The 20,692-nt window shown below is 50.1% G+C and overlaps 1 protein-coding gene across 1 annotated transcript in view; it reads left to right on the forward strand.

The window, feature by feature from the left end:
* The window catches only part of GALNT14 (polypeptide N-acetylgalactosaminyltransferase 14), a 224,251-nt gene that overhangs the window by 124,705 nt on the left and 78,854 nt on the right, over positions 1–20,692 (forward strand). The window contains exon 2 of the mRNA XM_060168701.1: positions 8,162–8,331. Coding sequence (XP_060024684.1) covers positions 8,162–8,331 — 170 coding nt within the window. The remainder of the gene's footprint in view (positions 1–8,161; positions 8,332–20,692) is intronic.

Here is a 20,692-nt window from a genome sequence, read left to right on the forward strand (position 1 = left end):
CCCCGTTCGGTTACTTGGCTCGCAACCCCACTTGATCTCTTGCTCTCTGGGTTCCAGAGCTGAAAGGGACAGAGGCTTCTCATGTTCCCATGGTCTGTTTACTGCTCCATCTTTGAACACAAAGAAGATGCAGAAATCGATGATGCGGGTGGGGCCAGCTCTCTCTTAATCCTCATGCCTACCAGCAACTGGGAGGTGTTCTTCAAGCAAACAAGTGATGTGAGATGCCCATCTCCATAAAGGAGCCCTGGCTTTGGTCTTTGGTGGTGGAATGTATAGGGCGTTGGGTAGGAAGGGAGCAGACGTGCAGCATTAGGGCTCACTCACCCTGGCACGTGCAGGGGGACCAGACCTTCTTGCCTAGTCACGCTGATTTATACTTCCCTGGCGTCTCCCTCTCATGCTAATTAGCAAGCAAATTAATCTCCACATAAGGCCCACATTGCATGAGGCTCTTTCTTCCCCTATTCCGGAAACAAGAGCTGGGCTTCTGTCCATCCTGTTAATCACATTATATTTCACAGTTGGAGTTTTCAGGCAATTATAATAATTATCAGAACTTTTCTTCTTCCAGAAAGCTCGAAGCATCTCCCAAAGCTGTATTTGCATGTGATGTGCAATTGGAAAATAGGTGGTCAGTGTGTGTATTGGGCAATGACGGGGAGGAGGGGGCTAGGTGGTGGTGTCTCTTGTCCGAGACCAAATGAGACTAAAGCCAGCAATAGAGTCATTGTGGTATCCAGACTGTCAAGACCCCCCAGTGGCTCAGAGAAGCCACAGCAGACCCAATATCTAGGCACCTGGCTCTTGAGGGAGCGGGGGTGAGAAGAAACGGGGGGAAGAAAGACAGAAGGAGGTGGAATAGAAAAGTAAACTTATCCTTGATGAGTTATCTGCTACCTCATTTGGCCTGAGAAATAGCCCTTTCCTCCTCTATTATATGCCCATTCCATCTATCAAATTCTTTAAAAGTGACTTTCATATAATTAATACTAGCCATTAAACTACAACATTGAAGGAGCAATTGCCTAATTCTGAGGAAAATTTAAATTTATTACCAGCACCCGAGATAAAATGAATCCTAAAGAGAAGAAGAGAAAACCGTGCAGAAGATAAACAGAAAGCCAAGTGGGATATTGACTTGATCCTTCTCCAGTGCAGGGTAATTTGGCTTCTAAAGTGAGTTAGATCATAATAAATTAAATTTAGATTTCTGCACATCAGTTAAATAACTCCCCAGACAGAATTCCAGTGAGAGGAAGAGGTGATAATACATGGTGGAAAGATTAAAATGCATATCTTATCTAATCAACCATGATTGATGTGCTGTCCCTGGATGAGGGAGAAGGAGTTTGCAGCCCTTTCCTTTGTCATGAGCCCAGATGGGTGAGTGAAGGGCTGGCTTGCCCCTCCTTCGTTGTTTGAGTTGGTCCTGCAGACTGTGGGGAGTCTGTTACCGGCAGTCACTCCTCTCCCAGACCATTCCTACCAGGTAGGACTTACGTAGCTGTACTGGTGTGATGAGGGATTCTGCTGTCCTCTCTTGACTGGCCCTTGGAAAAACAAGGTCCCTTCCCAGATGGATGCACATTAGAACAGTACAGAGGTGGGCAGATCCTCCTGCATTTTTGTGACTGCCTAGCAGGGTGAACAAAGTGGCCCCGTGGATGAGTGAAACATCTGGTGATGGGGAAAGAACACTGGTTTTGAGGTCAGAAGTCCTGGGTTAGAGTCTCAGTCGTCTCCAGCAAGCTCTTATGCTTTCTTAAGCCTCAGTTTTCCAATCTGCAAAATGGGAACCACCTAACTGGCCTGCCACCTGCATGGGGTTAATACAAATGAGATATTCCAGTGAAAATGCTTTGAAGACTGTAAACGTTTCTGTTTGTCTTTCAATCATTATTATACTTTTTTGTTTCTAAAAATTCTGTTTGGTTCTTTTACAAAGAACTTTTGTTCTTTCCTAATTTTTTATTCCACATTTCAACCTACACATGCTTTATATTGTATCTGTAATTTCTGTGTCTGGATTACTTGGAGGATCAGAATACGTTGCTTATAGTTTCCACTCCCTCTCCCTTATAGTGCACTTGTTCCCTCTGTGTCTGGTCATTTTTTATTGTGATTGCATCTTTTGGTGAGCTACATGGGAATCCTGGGAGCCTACCTTAGAGATGCTTTCCTCCAGATAGTATTTATATTTGTCTCTGCTGGAAGCCAGGTTACAGCTGATCTGGGACCATTTAGTCCCACTCCTTGACCTTAATTATGGAAGACTCAGGTTCAGTTACCCCACCTTTTAGGAGCCTGGCTTTACTTTCTCAATGACCTTTGCCCTCGGGGCAGCCTCGCATCTTTACTTACCATTCAACTATCCCAGCTCTGGCTTTAGGCCCTGTATTTTCCCTGGCCTCACCTCTCCTCTTGTGGTGAAGATTTTCGTTCTAGAAAGCCCAGTAATGCATTAAAAACCACATTTGTGCCACTTCCCTGGTGGTCCAGTGGTTAAGACTCTGTACTTCCAATGCAGGGGGCACAGGTTTGATCCCTGGTCCGGGAATTAAGATCCCGCATGCCGTGGGGCGTGGCCCAAAAATAGAAATAATAAAATATAACAAAACAAAATATACCTGCAAAAAAAACCCACCACATTTGTTGTTATTTATGCAGAATCTAGCTGTAGTTCAGCATGAAGGTCCTGGCGAGTATCTGGTCTGCCGTGGTGCTATAAGCAGACGGCTCCAGTGGGTCGAAGGCAGGGGCACTCGGGGTGGTGCTGGGAAGCCACAGGCTGCGGTCCTGGAAGCAGCCTGGATGCGTGGAGATGTGGACGCCAGGCTGCACAGCTAGCATAGAAACTGGGTCTACAGGCCTTGAGGCACACTTCTCAGTTGTGTGCACTTGGGCAAATAATTAATCCTGCCCGTGCCTCAGTTTCCTCACTTGGAGATTGGGGATACAATTTTCTGTTGTATATTGGGATTGTAAGGGTTAGACATCATTTGGGTTACCCCTCCCTCACTACTTCCCTCTGAGGTTCTGACAGGGGAGCTGGGATGGGTAGTTTTGTGTGCCCAGTAGGTGGTGGACCTTATCAAAGGCGCAACAAAGCAGCTTCCGTCTAGGAAGCCTGCATATAAAAGTTAGACTGTATTATGAGCAATGTCTCCCTTCTCGTTCTGCACATACGGAAGGGTTTCCAGGGTGTTTGAATTCCTTGATGAACCCCACCCAACTTCACTTACTCCTGTTCTCTTGCTCCTTTGGTAGATCTTTTGCACTTCTCTGTGTCATTTTTTCTGAGTTGCAAGTCTTATATAATGGGGGGTTGGAAGACCCGGGGAACACATAGTTGCCATTAAATATCTAAAGGGTATGAAAAAGAAAGGTCAGATTTGCATTAAATATCCCTGGGGATAAAACCAGGCCCCAAAGGGAGATACTGCCAGGAGACAAATTCTGGTTCAAAATTAGAAGAAAACTTCTAGAAGTTACAGTCCTTTGAAGCTTGGAGTGGGCTTCTTGGGACCGTTCTGTCCCTGACTTGTGGGATGTCCACCGGTGGAATGTTACGCTAGAGTTTAAAACATTGGGTGGATAGATGAATTATATCGTCTTTAAAGTATCAGTTATATCATTTTTTTCAATTATGACCTTCTGTGTGTGTTAGTCTCTCACATTCCCATCTTCCTGCAGGAATCTGCCTGCAGAGTTCCCCCTTTCTTGCCCTAGACTGGCAGGATGAAGCCCACTGCTGAGAGGAGAATGACTGCCCACAATGGGGAGTGAAGGGCGGGCGGGAGGATGGTGAGAGGGGGTACAGACATCCTTGCGTGGAGGAAGGTCTCTAAGCAAAGAAAGAACTGGACCTCAAAAAATGGTGGGAAACACATAGATAATCTTCGAAGGTAACCCAAGAAAATGGCAGTGAGGATGTACTAAGGTTGAGGCACCTAATGGTTGAGCGCATGGGAGCTGGAGCTAGGCTGCCTGGGCTCAAATCCTGGCTCTGACGCTACCTGTGTGACATTGGGCAAGTTACTCAATCTCTCTGTGCCTCGGTTTCCCCAGTTATAAGATGGGAATGGTACTACTGATATCTATTATAGTGAGGATTAAATGTAAATATGTAGGACACGTGATAAGAGCCCCCCAAGGTGTTAGCTGTTTATTATAGGGTGAGTCTGAGACATTCTCTTAAGGATCAGGTGCAGTTCAGAGTAAGATGGAAGCCTTAGCAAGGGCTAGAGATTTTCTCATTTGAAAGTGAAAAAGAAGAGACTTAGATCAATAAGAGAAAACTAGTAATACCAAGCTGGGGAAAGAAGGGAGGGAGACAAAAGCATTAGTGGAAAATAGAGGCATCTTCAAAACCTAACAGAAGGGAAGGCTACACCCATGTTTCTTGAGCCAAATAATCAGCTTGAAACCAGAGTGAGAGAAAACAGGCCAGGGGAGGATGGAGGAAAGGGGATTCATGATTTCTCGTGGAAGTGTGGTGAGAGGAAAGAAGTGAAGCGACTTAACAGAGGTGCTTTCGAGCTTTCATTTTTGGTACCAAATTATTTAAGCACTGGTCTTGGCCAGGGGGCTGGCTGACTTAATCGGATAGTTTCTACTAAAAAGATGGTCTTCGTTTTTGTTTGTGGCCTCATACTCCTCTTTTGAAACACACACACTCGAGATTGAATAAATTCCGGTCAGAAAGTCAAGTGGTAGCAGCTTGGGGGGCCACGTGGCAGTGGGCGCAGCTCTGGGGTGGGCCCTTGGGGGGGCTCCTTGGCGTGTGTTCTTGTTTTGGAAAAGCATTTCACCTCCTGTGCTAGGAAGGCTTGCGAAGGTGAAAGCGCCTGTTCAGAAACTCTCTCGATGTTCACATGAGCCAGGAAGCGAGGAATCCGATGCATGGGTACAGCGTACATGCCCTGGGCCCTTAGAGGCCGGATGTGGGGACTTGCGAATTGAAGAGCTTGGAAAACAGCTCCAAATCAGGACCGGAAGTATCTGGCAAAGTCGCTGCCCCTTTAGAAATTCTGGGAGGACTGCGGTCAACTCTCTTCTGGGGGCAAGCAGGGCAGGAGTGTCTGGCCCTTCCTGCGGGCATGTCCCCCACTCCACTCCTCCAGGGGGGGTCTTTGTCTGCCCATTCATCCTCGGCAGAGAGGACGCCCCTTGTTCTGTCCATGATAAACAGAACAGACCATGGCGCTGGGAGGCCCTAGGGAGATTCAGTCGGGGGTCCCTTCACTTACTAGCCATCGTGCATGGGCAAGCCACCTTACCTCTCTAAGTCGACCCCTCCCTGTCCAAATGGGGGTTGTGTGAGGATTCTGTGACAATACCTGCAATACCTGCTTCATAAAATAGAGGTTGCTATTCAAATGGTAGTGTTGTCTTAAACACAGTCTCACCATTATTTAATACATCCAGACATCATTATAGAAACACCAAGCTCCCAGTACAGGGAGATCCCCCCAGTGGATCCAGTGCAGCAAAGTGGGAACCAGCTCCGCACCCGTGAGCGTCTGAGGACGTGGTCCCCTCCAGGGATGCCCTTGACGGACTGCTCAGACAGTTTCTCTTGCCGGCCTGGCTGCTGCTCTGGCTCTAGGCTTTCTGGAAGCCAGCTGAGTTCTCACGGCACCATCTCCAAAGATGCCAGGGATGCTTAGCTGCCCTTAGGGTGGCGATTACCAGGCTGAGCAAACCACCCAAACTTGTAGCCCCTTGGCCCTGAGCCTGGTCTGGTATTAATAGAAAGTAGGGATTGGGATGAGACTTAGAGGTTGGTCGAGAGCCCTCACTCCAGCCCCTGTGCCTCCCCACGGTGCCTGTCCCACCACCTGCTTCTCCAGCTGATGGATGGAACTGTACACCTGGGCCCCATCAGGCTTCCCTTCCCACCGGGTTAAAGTGCTAAGGTTACCTCCCAAATGGTCTCCTCGAGGAGCTTTCTCCCCTCCACTCCATCCTGCACATGCAGCCAGAGATACTCTCCCCTGACCTGCTTCATACGGGACCAGCCACATTCTGGAATTTTCTTTCACTCTTGCTCTCTTTGCAGTCCACACTCTGACCTCCCCATTCTGACCTAGCCATTCCCTGAAAAGATGCTCCTCCCCTGAGCCATTCTGCCTTTTATCTGGATTTTCACTGCACACGTACTTCCCTTCCCCATATCCCCTTAAGCAAAGCAAAATCCCTGCTCATCCTTCAAGTCCTAACTCATTTGCTGCTGCTTCTGGGAAGCCGTTCCCATGTCCCTCGCTCCTCTGTTACAGGTGTCTTCATGCAGGTGTCTCTACAATGTTGCGCCCGCTGGAGGGCAGGGGCCTTCCATCTCCGCATCTCCCCTCCCCAGCACACAGCACTGTAGGGGCTCACAACTTATTTTGAGATTTGCGGTGAATGCAGTGGGGCATGAGCCAGTTGGAGATGGTTCAGGGCGCTGTGGCCCTTCCCGCAAGAATGGGATGTCAGGGTGGCCCTGAGGTCATGTTCCAAGCACAGGTGACATCTTTCAGGCTGTGACATGACACAGCCCGGGCTGGGGGTTTCATACCACCTCCACACAAATACCCCCATGTAGCAGCAGTATCACAGGACATTAATAAAATCAATTATTGGATAAAAATCACTGGTTTCCAGTGCTTCATTTTGTGCTATTAGCAGGAGAATGCTGTTTCAAAAGGAGGTAACAGAGAGAGAGAGCGAAAGGGAGAGATCAATTATCAGATAAGATGCAGTGGTGCCTGAGATGAATGTGTATGTGGGCGAGCGGCCCCCCTTACCAGCCAAATGTGGGCCGAGCGCTTGCACTGCTGTCAGCAGCACCTGCCCTGGGCCTTCCTGTTTAGATGCCCTGAGTGCAGAAGAGCATCCTGGTCCATGATGGGATGGGCGGTACCCGGGCAGCTTCAGATACTTGCACGGCGAGGAGGGTCCGTAACACATGAATGAACATCTCACCCTCGATGCCAGCCCCAGGGCTCCAGCCCTCGTGGTCCAGGTCGGAGCCTGGTCAATAGGTTCTTCCTGGCACAGGACTCTTTTGGCTTTGATGCACCTGAAAGGTCTGAGCTTCGTTGATACAGACCAGCTCTCCCCTAGCGGGGTCAGCACTAGTACCCACTAGGCAGTGGCTATCAAGGGAAGCATCCACTGTGCTGAGGCCCTGAAGCCCATACCTCCTGCTGGCTGTGTGGAGTCTCTGTTGGCTGCAGAGCTGGGGTGGGCAGAGCAGAGGCGGCAGCCTGGGCTCTGGGCAGGAGCCGTCGCCTCCCTGTGTGAATCCCCTCACCTCCTCTGCACTGGAGGGTCCAGGAGACAGAGCTCTGCTTTGGGCTCTGCCACCAGCCACCCGGGCGACCTCAGACGAGCCAGTAACCTTTCTGAAGGCTTGTCTTCCCTACTCTGCAGAGGGTCTTGGGGAGGGTGAAACGGTATCGTGAATGCAGAAACCGCCTTATACATTCTAAAGCACTGTCTTCGCTTGTGGTGAGGGTTATTACTTGCTCCCCGACGGATGCTCCTTAAAAATAAGCCCAGATTCCTGGGCTGGAGGAAGAAAGGAACACACAGGCATCCATCTGGTGGGCAGCCCGCCATTATAGATGGATTGCTTACGTCTCATCGCCACCTTCCTGTGGCAGAGGAAGGAATGACAGTCACTGTGTACCGCCTGCTATGCGCCGGCCACTGCCAGCAGTTCTCACCAAGGGTCTCAAATTACCCTGGAGAAGTGGCCCCTGGGGTTGGTATTCTAGAATCCAGGTCCCAGCCCTGCAGCATCCTAATTGTGAGATCTGGAGCGAGCTACCTGGGCTATAGCGCCTGCTTCCTTGTCCATGCAGTGGGAATACGAACGACATCCATCTCCTAAAACTGCTCTGAGAACTACACGAGATAATGAGAGTATATAGGTCCTAGCACAGTGCCTGGTATGTGAGCACAGCACTCGTTAAATGGTAGCTGTCATTGTCATCGTCATTCTGTTGTTATTATTATTGCTCATGGTTTTATTAACGTCCTACCTCTGCCCCTATCTTTGAGCTAAACCTCGCCAGCACAAGCCTGGTCTTGGCGGCTGGGCACTGACAGCCAGAGGGGGGCGGAGAGGACCGGGAGCCGTCCTCACAGACTTCCTGTTCATGTCACACAGATTCCGGATGCTGACTGGGATGACCTATGGGACCAGTTTGATGAGCGGCGGTATCTGAATGCCAAGAAGTGGCGCGTCGGTGATGACCCCTATAAGCTGTATGCTTTCAACCAGCGGGAGAGCGAGCGGATTGCCAGCAGCCGGGTGGTCCCAGACACTCGCCTTTTCAGGTACTTTTCCCGACCCCTCCCCACAGTCATGTCAGGCCCACAGCAGGCCAGCTTTGTGCAGCGCCCAGTGCCAGGAATCGGGCCAGGGAAACCGTTTGTTGCCAGGTAGACACGAGGGGCTCTGTGATGTTGCAGTTTGCCCTGTCTGTGCTTCTTGCTGCCGTGAGCCGTCCCAAAGCGCCCCGTGGAGAGGGAGGAGGCCTCCACCTGCACCCTGCCGCCCTCACCCGGGGCTCACCCTAGGCATACCCGCCAGGAAGTCATGGAACACTCAACGCCCTACAGCCAGAACCTTTCTCCCCTGGCAGATTCCCATGGCCGGGCCTGGCTTTCACACTGGGGGAGGGCAGGCCTCTGGGCAGTCAGGCTGGTGGTCTCTTCTGTCGCTGGGAGGTCCCCCTGGCTTCTCTTCTCACGTGCCAAAATGTCAGGCCGTCAGAGGTCCTACAGCCTGACCTCCTGGCACGTGAGAAGAGAAGCCAGAGGGGCCTCCGCTGTCTGCTTCGGAGCAGCCCTTTCACACAGCCTCTGTCCTGCTATCCCCTTGGTCAGGCCCCCTTCAGATGGGTTGCAGATTTCAGGCCTGGGGCAATGTGGAAAGCTTTGTTTCCCAGCAAAAAGAGGCTTTGTGAAGGCGCTTCGCCTCTCAAGCCTTCCTAGAGTCAGCCAGCCCTTTGCTTCCTGGGGAGGCCTGAGGAAGCAGGTCAGACTCACCCAGTGCCTCCCCTCCTGACCTCCAAGCTGGGAGGCCCAGCTGTGCCAAAGACCCATGAGGGCGTGTTTCCTGTCTGCTGCGGGAAATTGACTTGGCACCCAAGGTAGCAGACCGGCAGGCTTGGGGTAGAGGGGCTTGAAGGCAACGTCAAATGAGAGACTGTAGGCTTGCTGTTAGCTTCTTAGCTTTCTGTGTCTGTTTGGGCCTCTGGGTACCGAATTGTGGACACTGGGGTTTAGAAGCAGGACAGTAAAAATTCTCATGACAAACGAGGCTGGTCGATCAGGTGGTACGTAAGTTGGTGGTATGGGAAGGCTGGTGGACTCAGTCTTCCCGACTAGGCTGCACAACTCAGAACCTTGACTTACACAGTTTATTTCCGTGGAGGGGTTTGACCAGTCCTGGTTAATCACCATCACGCCTAAGAGGAGCCGGAGTCCTGGTTTCCCCCATGAATAAAGCCAGGGGACTGAACTGGATGAGGTCTATGCCTTCTCACTCTGAGAGTCTGTGAACTCAACCCTCCCCTTGAGGTACCCAGGACATGCTTCCTTAGCAGTGGGGCCTGGAAGTCCCTTTACCCAGGACACTCCCTGCTGCTTGCCTGAAAGCTTCAAGTCAGAGTCTTGTACTATTCCTATTAAAATTCCCCAGCACTTACCCTGGTCCTTGGACATGATAGAATTTTATTTAAATATTAGATTATTTTATTTCGCGGGGCAGAGAGTATGTATAGGAGAACAGGGAAGAGAGAGCAGGCAGAAGGCTGAGAAGCTCCACTGGGTCTCCAGCGTCCAGACGCTGAGGCCCTGTAGAGGGACACGGGGACACCTCCTCGCCAGGAAAGGGGCTGGTGTATCTGGGTGACAGCTGTCGGAACTGCCTCTGAATGCTCCCACCTGCAGGGAGGAGGCGTCGGGGAATTCACTGGGCAGGCAGATTTGCGGGGATACCTGACCAGGACTAAAGTCTGCGTTCACCCTGTTTTATGATCTGAGAGGCAGAAATGAAAGCATTTTACAGGGCTGGACATAGTGGTAGTTGTGGGTGAAGAACTCAGCCTGTCCCCAAGGATCTGAGTTCCCCAGGTCCAGTTCCAGGCTCCCTACCTGGCCCAGTGTGTTTCTTCCGTGAGGTAAGTGTGATCTTCTGGGATTGCAGCAAGAAGGGAAGAGAAGATTTAGACAGAATGCAGACACCCTTTGGAAGACAACGAGGAAAAGTGTATCAGCCACATGTCTGCCTCGGGACAGTGACCTTGCTCTGCGGGAGCTCGGATTGTGTTACTCAGAGCAGTTCAGATTTATGGATCCTAATCTGAAAGAGCAGGAAGGGGAGACGACAGGGCATTGGGAATGAGGGCGAGCACATGGGACCAGGCAGCCATGGCACGTGGTCCCGCCTACTGTGCACAAAACCCTAAGCAAGCCCTGACAGAAGCCGCCCGCTGATCAGCCATCTGCAGGCTGAGTTTGGTACGGGACTGACCCTGTGCCTGTATCACCCTCGTGGTGATGGGAGGTCCGGAGACTGCAAAGCCCAATGTTCTCCTCTCAAGTGGGCCCCCACGGAGTGGTGACTTTCTGTCTCCAGGACCTACCATTTCCAACCCTTAACCTCCCAGGGAGTCCGTGTCCTTGAGGTTGAAGTCACCAGCTAAGTCCCTTCATCCTTCTGTGATTCTGGCCTCTCTGCTGTATCCTGTCTTCATCCTCTTCCAACCCTGGGGCTTGCCTGCTTGGGCCCATTCTCAGGCCCTGCCTGTCCCAGCTCTGACCAGCTGTGGCTGCTGGTGACCTGCGTCTACCTGACCAGGGGTTCTCAGTGCTGACTGACATTTGGGGCTGGGTAACTGTAGGTAAGGGGGGCTGTCCTGTACTTCAGATGTTTAGCAGCATCTCTGGCCTCTACCCACGAGACGCCAGTAGCACCTCCCCGAGTTGTGACAACCAAATATGTCTCCAGACGTTGCCAGATGTTCCCTGGGAGCGAAACTGCCATGAGAACACCTGCCATAAAGCCAGCCCTGCTTGTTACCTGAGTTCTCAAGAATGAAACATAAATATGCCTTCTCAGCCCCAGCAAAAGGATGAGGCCATATCTTCCCCCTAAGCCAGAGTCAAGCAGAAGGCAGTACAGCCCAGGGGTTAATGATATAGAGTCTGGGATCGGATCACCCTGTTTCCTGTCTTGCCTGTGCTGCTGACTAGCTGAGCAAACTCATCATTAGTGTGGCTTCCCTGGTCCACACTTTCCTCTTTTGAAAAGTAGGGATAAAAATAACAATGATACCTATCTAATGCGCTTTTCATAAGGATCAAATAATCTATATGTAAAGTTACTTACATACTCCTTAGCAAGTAGTAAAAAAAAATTTTCATTGTTGTTATTATTGCACGGTAATAATATGGGCAGGTTGGCACTGCAGGGCCAGGAATGGAAGGGAAGTGTCGGGGCGGGGGGGTCTCCTGAGAAAACTGAAGATACTCAGGCAAGAGAGGCAACCAAACGCCGAGCGTCAGGAAGGAGCATTAGGGAGATCACTTCAGTTGTCAGGAGGGGTGGGGGTCAGGGAGGAACAGAGGAGGGCCTCAAGGGTGAGTTCAAAGCTGGAGAAATGGGCGTGGAGTGTTGGTCACGAGTGGGGGTCCTAGCAGTTCTCAATCCAGGCATCTCATAAGAACCACTTGGGGAACTTAAGAAAGGCTGATACCCAGCCTCCAACCAGCTGAAGTGTCTCTTTTCTGAGTGCCCCAAGCGATTCTAGGGAGCAGCCAGGGTTGAGAAACGCCGTTCCAGGTACGTGTTTCTCAAACTTAAATCACCTGAGGTTCTTGTCAAACTGATCCAGCAGGTCTGGGGTGGGGCCTGAGAGTCTGCATTCCTCTCAAGCCCCCAGGTTCTGCCGATGGACGGTCCGTTGATCACACTTCGAATAGCAAAGGCTTAGACCGATGGTTCTCAAAGTGTGGTTTCCCAGACCAGGAGACTTGTTAGAACTGCAGTTTCTAAGCTTCCCCCAGAACTGCTGAGTGAGGCACTCTGGGGTGGAGCCTGGCGACCTGTGTCTCAACAAGCGCCACCAGTGACTTTGACGCCTGCTCAGATTGCAAACCACAGAGCGCCAGCTGGCACTGCGGCTTCCTTTTGGGGGCCGGATGAAGTCCATGGGCGGGTTGGTCCAGCTGAAAGGCCCAGGGTTTGAGTAGAAAGTAGGCCCTGGTATAGAGATGCCTTCCTGCCTACAGGATGCAGCCCTGTCCCTCTGTCCAGGTGACGGGGCTCTGTCTCAGGCCCTGTAGAGACCTCTGGCTTCTTTGCCAGAGGTCTCTACAGGTCCCTTCCTCTTCTCAGTTTCTTCAACCACAGGGTGTATATGCTGCCATCCTCTTGGCAATTGGCATCACCTTTACCAAGAAGCTCCTACTGTGGCCATTGGCCCACCCTGGACTCCTGGTTCCTTTGTGGGACCCGACCCCATGGACACGGCTTCCCTCTCCCTGTCCATGTTCCCATCATGCCTTGCAGCTAAGGTTCTACTAGTTATGACGCCAGTTGCCCTCTAGGGGGGAGAAACCTTTGATGTGTGATAGGAATTCAATAAATGTTAGTTGAGCAAATGAAAGGGAGAGCAAGCCTGGAAAGACAACTGATAACTCTTTTCCTATCTGCCTGATGGGTAAATAGGACAAGAGGAGCTAGAGGAAGCCCCCTTCTCCATATCCTCCCATCCTCATGGGCTTCAGATAAGGGACCAGGAGAAGAACCTCTGTTAAAGGAAAAAGGCCTTTTTCCCTTAAAGAGTTCTCATTACTGAGAAGAGAAGAGTGAAGAAACAGCATGTGAGAGGGGTCTGAGCTTATTAAATTTGCTTCAGATTTTCCTACCACAGTAATTGCATTGTGATTTATAGGATGCGTTTGAGCAACGCCTGAAACAGAGCTGTTAGCTGAGCATCGGAGCAGGCACTGCTGAGAGAGCGTGCACTGGGCAGAATGGCTTAGGAATCCAAAGGTACCCAGGTGGAGTGAGGAGGGGAGAAAGGAGGAAGGCTGCGGAGGTTTTCACCAACCACCCACTGTGCTGATTGAAAAGCGAGTGCATTGGTGGCGTGGAACGCTGACAAACAAGTCATGGCGGGGTGTCACGTGATAGAAGAAGCCCCAGAGGGGCCAGGGGCTTGATCCCCTGTGTGAAATGGGATAGAGTCACCATCTTTCTCTTGGTCCTTTACCCCGTGGAGTCCACGGTATTTTGTGGGAGGCAGCAAGGTTTACCTGGAGCCTGGGATGACTGAAGTGAGGAGTAGCAGATAAGACTGGGGGGCAGGCTTTGAACTCTCCATTCCAGGGTTTATGGGGGCCGTGGGGCCCATGGGGTCAGCAGTGAGGAGAGTTTAGAAATGAGTTCCTACAGTTTCCAGTGGGTCTACTCATTCACCCTTCAGGGTCAACAACCTTCCCCTGCCCGCCCTACCCCTTATGTAACATTTGACATTTTCACAGTCTTGAGATGGAAACCTGCTGTCTTGGGGCTTCAGACATGTCTTTGCTACAGCTTGGTCTCCCCACCCCTGATTCAGGCCCAGTGAGAGCAGTGGGGACAAGGTGACCAACCATGGCCTTCTGCCCATCCCTGCCCTGTCTCGGCTTGTTTTCTCATCTGTAGTTGGACTAGATAACCTCAAAGCTTTCGCATTCCCTGAATGCCACACAATTGTAGACGGGTTCATTCTTCCGTGGTTGGCCTTCTCTTCCTGATATAAACATACGTTCCGCTCTCCCAGCCGCCTCGGCCTCGTGCGAATACAACACGGGGTGCTTCAGGGGCTTCCCTGGTGGCGCAGTGGTTGAGAGTCCGCCTGCTGATTCAGGGGACACGGGTTCGTGCCTCGGTCCGGAAAGATCCCACATGCCGCGGAGCGGCTGGGCCCATGAGCCGTAGCCGCTGAGCCTGCACATCCGGAGCCTGTGCTCCGCAACAAGAGAGGCCACAACAGTGAGAGGCCCGCGTACCGCAAAAAAAAAAAAAGACTCTGTCAACACAGGGTGCTTCATCGAGGCATCCTAGTCCCGCATTTTCCCCCTAAGGCCCGTTGTTCTGTTAACTCGGATGAGAGCCTTCATTTCCAGGGCACTACCTAAGTCCTGTGGGGCCGCAAGGATGAATGGATGTGGCTGCCTGTGTTGGGGGCTGGAGGTGGGGTACCATAAATATTTCAGTGTGAGGAAGAGACAGCGTCTAGCTGGGGTGAGGCTGAGCACATTTCCCAGGGGGGTTCTGCTGTTTATCAAGCATTGTCTGGTCCAACAAACAGTCCTCATTTTCCAGTCCTGCCGCCCCCACCCCCGTCACCACATTCTGGTGACAACCGCTGGATTTGCTATCATCCAAGTAGCACATAAAACGTCTGGCAGACAGGAAGCCATGAAGTGGAGGCACACCCCTCGTGAAGGGGGGAAATATTTTGATGAGGCACATGTATATTTTCGCTGTTGCCTAGCAATGCTTATTATGGGGTCGCTTTGATTGCAGGGGAGCAGGTGGCAGGGTGGATGCGCCCGTGAGCTGTGAGCTGAGAGGAGTGAGAGCTGGGAAGCCTCATTAGGTCACCTCCCCCGGCCATGCTGGGTTTGACTGTTCCCCTCGGCGGCATATCCTCCTGGGCTCTGTCCAGTGCGGTGCTAAATCATTCCAACAGTGGGATGCCCATCGCTTGCCTGGAGGGAAAATTCCACACTTCGATACATCTCACCGGGAAGACGTTTTTCCTTTGCTTCTTTTCATCCTGGGAAATGAAGGGGCCGTGGCCCAGTCTAGGACTGCATTTATCCTTCCTTGAATTTACTCAGTTGGAGTGGCTGCCGAAGATCATCATCGTTTCTATCCTTGTCCTCGTCACTTAGCAGTAATAGGATCAGGATCTTTGTGGCTGGAATGGCTAAGCGTAACAAATGTTCATATTCCCTCAGAGTCAAGGCAGCTCCACTAGCTCAGCATAGACTTGGTGATTCCAGATCAAGGTGGAGGGGAGGGGAGGGGAAACCCATCGCAGGCAGTTAGCTTTGCAAACAAGCTCTCCCATCTGCTGCATTCCGGTCTCTGTGCGCCATTTTTCAATACAGGAGTTTGCAAGCCCGTTGACAGTAGTTCTGAGAGTGCTTCACTCCAGAGCATCTGAGAGTTTCAGGGAGCTTTGGAAGGGAATAGCGGGAAGAGTTTCCCAACAGCCTGGAATCTCTCAGCAGGAGAACTGTGTCTGCTGCCCTGGGTACCCCTGATTGCAGGACCACTTACAGGCCCCGGGAAGGGGTTCTCTCCAGGGTGCGGAGGAAGAAAGACCACAAAGGCTGAGAGAGCAGGGCGTCTCTGGGCCAGGATTCCTTCCACTCAGGTCCCCTGTTCCTTGTGTGCTGCCCCTGCAGGTCCCTCCCTCAACCCCCGGCCTGCGCTATGAGATTCGGACAGATTTCCCAAAAGGGCAACTCTTCAGCCTTTGAAAGGGGGCCAGTCAAGAAAAGCTACTGATGAGAACTCATCTGGACAAACCGCCTTAGCTAATGTTTTCTCACACCTTGTTTCCTAGTTAATTCCCACCAACTTGACTTCCCACCACTGTGCATCTCACTCATTCCCTCATTTCCCCATTCATCCACTCAGCACATTTACTGAACACTAACCGCATGCCAAGCTCCGTGCTAGGAACTGGTCTCCGCTCCCAGGAGCTCATGGTCTAGTGGGAGAAGTGCACAGCAACGGGTTCCTGATGCTCAAATGTGGATTGCCCTGAAGCCATGTCCTTATTTCTGGAGTTAAGGCACAGCCTTCCCGCCCTTGATTTCCAAGCGCCCATTTCCTGCCCTGTCTCTGGTTGGGTGTAGCTATTTCTGTCTTGACCATGGAACAGAACACAGGAGTTAGGAGCTTTCCCATAGGAAAAAGACAAAATAGCATTAGGCTGGCATAAGGAGGAGAAGGAGTTTACACGTGAATGGGAAGCAGAGGTTTTTTGAAGGAGGCAGCATCTGGACCGCAAGAACTAGGGGAGACAGGTAGGATTTTTGCAGGTGGGAGGCATTCCAAGTTGAGGGAACAGTGTACCAAAGGCAAGGAGATGGAAGAGCCACAGTGTTTTGTGGGAGTCAGTCCAGTTTCCTTGGAGGGTGGGATAATGGGAGGGGATGAGTGGGGGAGGATAATTCTGGAAGGGATACTTCGGGTCAAATTGGGGCAAAGCCTTGGATTTGGGGTGAGGACCTTACAGTTAATTCAGTAAACACTGGAATGCTTTCACTTTCACACTTGACCTGGCCCCTCATCAGAGCAACCCCGAGAGACGCCCTAGACAGCACATCTTGGGGCAGCACCATATTTTGGGAGCTCCTGCCTGGGGGAGGGGACCAAGCCCAGCCTGAACCTGGAGCCGGCCCAAGGCTGTGGAGCGTAATGTGGGATCTTGGCTCTGAGGCTCTGGCATCCTCAGGGTGAGAGTGTTGAGTCTTACACCTGGGAGTTTACTCAGAGGTGAGGTGGGAGAGATGAGAAACCAGAACTGGTCCGGCAGGAAAAGGAGCTGGTAGGGACCTGGAAAAGGGGGTTTGTTCTTGACCCCCAAACTAACTGCTGGGCTTCAGGATTGAGTACCAGTACTGGCTGTGGAGATTTGGGCAGAACAGCAAGACTAGCAGATTAACCACATACCTAGGTATGGAAATGCAGGCTCAGAGAGGTTAAGGGACTTGTCCAAGGTCACACAGCTAGTCAATGCTTGGGTAAAACTCAAAATCAAGCTTTTAGATTCTAGGTGAGTGTGTGTGTGTGTGTGTGTGTGTGTGTGTGTGTATACACATATATGTATAATTCTGTCACAAACATAAAACCCCTATTATGGCCAGGTTCACTGAGTGAGTTGAGTGAGTGAGTGTGTGTGTGTGTGTGTGTGTGTGTGTGTGTGTGTGTGTGTTTGACTTGTGCTTGTAGGAGCAAGCAGAAGAGATGATGCGTGAGGATTCTGGGCTTCAGATAAGATAGCTTGATATTTTTATTTTAGTTTTGCTTAGAGACACAGAAATAACATATTTCAGTTGGTTAATGGAGTCAGTAGTTTCTTCTGGTGTTCTGTCACTGAGGCCAAATTCTAATGGGCAGGTACCCCACGAAGAACGCTGTGTGGCTTTGAAAGGTACTAAATGGCCTTGCTTCTGGGGGCAGATTTCCCTGCCTCCTCTTGGGTTTGTCCCCTTTATTACATGATGCCTGAAGAAAGAGGCAATGGAAAGAGATGTAGAAAGAGATGGAGAGGTATATTCAGTGCCCAGAATAGGAAACTGGTTTGGAATTAATATTTGCCATGAAAAAAAAACAGCCCCGATTACTTATTACTTATACATATTGCATAATTAGGCTATTAGGGACATATCAGTAAATGAGCAGTCCTGGCGCTTGCTCTCGTGGAACTGAGATTCCCCAAGTGAGCAAATCCCCCACTGGATGACTGGGAACTACCTTAGTGCCCCTACAGGCCACCAGTCCCTCCTCACCTGTGGGTCACTCCCCATGGGAACAATGTTCCCTTACTCTGGCCTTGAAGCTAAGTCCTGGTGCCCAGGGCCAGTAACACCAAGGGGAAGGTGGTATCATTTCTCTCTCCTTTAAATTATCTTTTTCTTAAAAATTTGGTTTGGGGTGTGTACTTTCAAAGGTCAGAGGCAGAAGGCTGAGGGGACCTCGGATTTGCGCTCTGTGTTCTGGGGTGTTCTCTCTAGCACTATGAAGGGCACCAGGATGGTTGGAGTTCTAAGAAGGGGACAAGGCACTGATGAGTTTGCTACCTATTTCATTACAGTCCTTGCCTATTTCATGGGCTGTATTTTGAATCCTTCCGGCCTGCGCTATGAGATTTTGAAATATTCCGTGGCTTTTGAAATATTCCTGCAACACCAAAATATACCCACGGATGAGGATCTCTCTTCGTCTTAAGTAAACTTTCTATCAAAGTATCACATACACATAGGAAAGTTCACACTTTGTACATGTACAGCTTGATGAACTTTTCCTAAGAGAAGTTACCCACGTTCCTATATCAAGCACCTCGGTCAGGGACAAGACCCTCAGTTTGCCAGAAGCCACCTTTGTTCCCCACTCTGCTCCCCACCATAAGTAACACTGTCTAGACTTCAAATGCCATAGACTAGCATTGCTTGTTCTTGAGCTGTTTATAAAGAGAATTACACAGTGTGTACTTTGTGTGTCTGCCTTCCCTCAAAGGTATGTGTATGTTTAATCCACTTGGAGTTTATTTTGGTATAGGGTGTTAGGGAGTGTTCTAATTTCATTCTTTTACATGTAGCTGTCCAGGTTTTCCAGCACCACTTATTGAAGAGGCTGTCTTTTCTCCATTAGAGGAAAACATAGGAAAAACACTCTTTGACATAAACCACAGCAAGATCTTTTTTGACCCACCTCCTAGAGTAATGGAAATAAAAACAAAAATAAACCAATGGGACTTAATTAAACTTAAAAGCTTTTGCACAGCAAAGGAAACCACAAACAAGACGAAAAGACAACCCTCAGAATGGGAGAAAATATTTGCAAATGAAACGACAGACAAAGGATTAATCTCCAAAATATACAAACAGCTCATGGAGCTCAATAGCAAAAAAACCAAACAGTCCAGTTAAAAAATGGGCGGAAGACCTAAATAGCCATTTCACCAAGGAGGACATACAGATGGCCAAGAGGCACATGAAAAGATGCTCAGCATCACTAATTATTAAAGAAATGCGAATCAAACTACAATGAGGTATCACTCGCGCTGGTCAGAATGGCCATTATTAAAAAATCTAGAAACAATAAATGCTGGAGAGGGTGTGGAGAAAAGGGAACCCTCCTGCACTGTTGGTAGGAATGTAAATTGATACAGCCACTATGGAGAACAGTATGGAGCTTCCTTAAAAAACTAAAAATAGACCTACCATACGACCCAGCAATCCCACTACTGGGCATATACCCTGAGAAAACCGTAATTCAAAAAGAGTCATGTACCGCAATGTTCATTGCAGCTCTATTTACAATAGCCAGGACATGGAAGCAACCTAAGTGTCCATCAACAGATGAATGGATAAAGAAGATGTGGCACATATATACAATGGAATATTACTCAGCCATAAAAAGAAATGAAATTGAGTTATTTGTAGTGAGGTGGATGGACCTAGAGTCTGTCATACAGAGTGAAGTAAGTCAGAAAGAGAAAAAAATACCATATGCTAACGTGTATATATGGAATCTTAAGAAAAAAAAAATGGTACTGATGAACCTAGTTGCAGGGCAGGAATAAAGAGGTAGACATAGAGGGGCTTCCCTAGTGGCGCAGTGGTTGAGAATCTGCCTGCTAATGCAGGGGACACGGGTTTGAGCCCTGGTCTGGGAGGATCCCACATGCCGCGGAGCGACTGGGCCCGTGAGCCACAACTACTGAGCCTGCACCTCTGGAGCCTGTGCTCCGCAACAAGAGAGGCCGCGATAATGAGAGGCCCGTGCACAGTGATGAAGAGTGGCCCCCGCTTGCCACAGCTGGAGAAAGCCCTCGCACAGAAACGAAGACCCAACACAGCAAAAATAAATAAATAAAATTAATAAACTCCTACCCCCAACATTTAAAAAAAAAAAAAAAGAGGTAGACATAGAGAATAGACTTGAGGACTTGGGGTGGAAGGGGAAAGCTGGGGCAAAGTGAGAGTAGCATCGACATACATACACTACTGAATGTAAAATAGTTGGTTGGTAGGAAGCAGCAGCATAACACAGGGAGATCAGCTCGGTGCTTTACGATGACCTAGAGGGGTGGGATAGGGAGGATGGGAGGGAGACTCAAGACAGAGGGGATATGGGGACATGTGTATCCATATGGCTAGTTCGCTTTGTTGTGCAACAGAAACTAACAGTATTGTGAAGCAATTATACTCCAATAAAAATCTATTAAAAAAAATAAGTGTGTGAAATCCAGCCACATTTTGCAAGACAGTTTGTTCATTCTCATTGCTGTATAGTATTCCTTTGGAGGAATATATTACAATTTATATACCTGTTCCACTTTTAATGCTCATTTGGGGTTTTTCCAGTGTGAGTTTCTTCTGAATAGAGCTCCTATGAGTAACCTTGTATTTGTCTTTTGGTGAACAGGCGTATGCGTTTCTGTAGGGTGTATCCCTGGCAGCTTTTCGTTGTTGTTGTTGCGGTACGCGGGCCTCTCACTGTTGTGGCCTCTCCCGTTGTGGAGCACAGGCTCCGGACGCTCAGGCTCAGCGGCCATGGCTCACGGGCCCAGCCGCTCCGCGGCATGTGGGATCCTCCCGGACCGGGGCACAAACCTGTGTCCCCTGCATCGGCAGGCGGACTCTCAACCACTGCGCCACCAGGGAAGCCCACCCCTGGCAGCTTTTTAAGATTTTGTCAAACATCTAAGGAAGCGGTTAGACCGTTTCCACCCCCACCAGCAGGGTGAGAGTTCCGGTGGCTCCATGTCTTTGTTGGCCGTCACTCGCTGTAATCAGTCTCTTTCATTTTAGCCTTTCTAGAGGCTGAGTAGGGGTGTCTCATCGTGGTTTACATCTGCCTTTCTCCACCAATCAGTGAAGTGGAACGCCT

The sequence above is a fragment of the Lagenorhynchus albirostris genome, chromosome 13 (assembly GCF_949774975.1).
Source record: "Lagenorhynchus albirostris chromosome 13, mLagAlb1.1, whole genome shotgun sequence".
In the NCBI taxonomy this organism is placed as follows: domain Eukaryota; kingdom Metazoa; phylum Chordata; class Mammalia; order Artiodactyla; family Delphinidae; genus Lagenorhynchus; species Lagenorhynchus albirostris.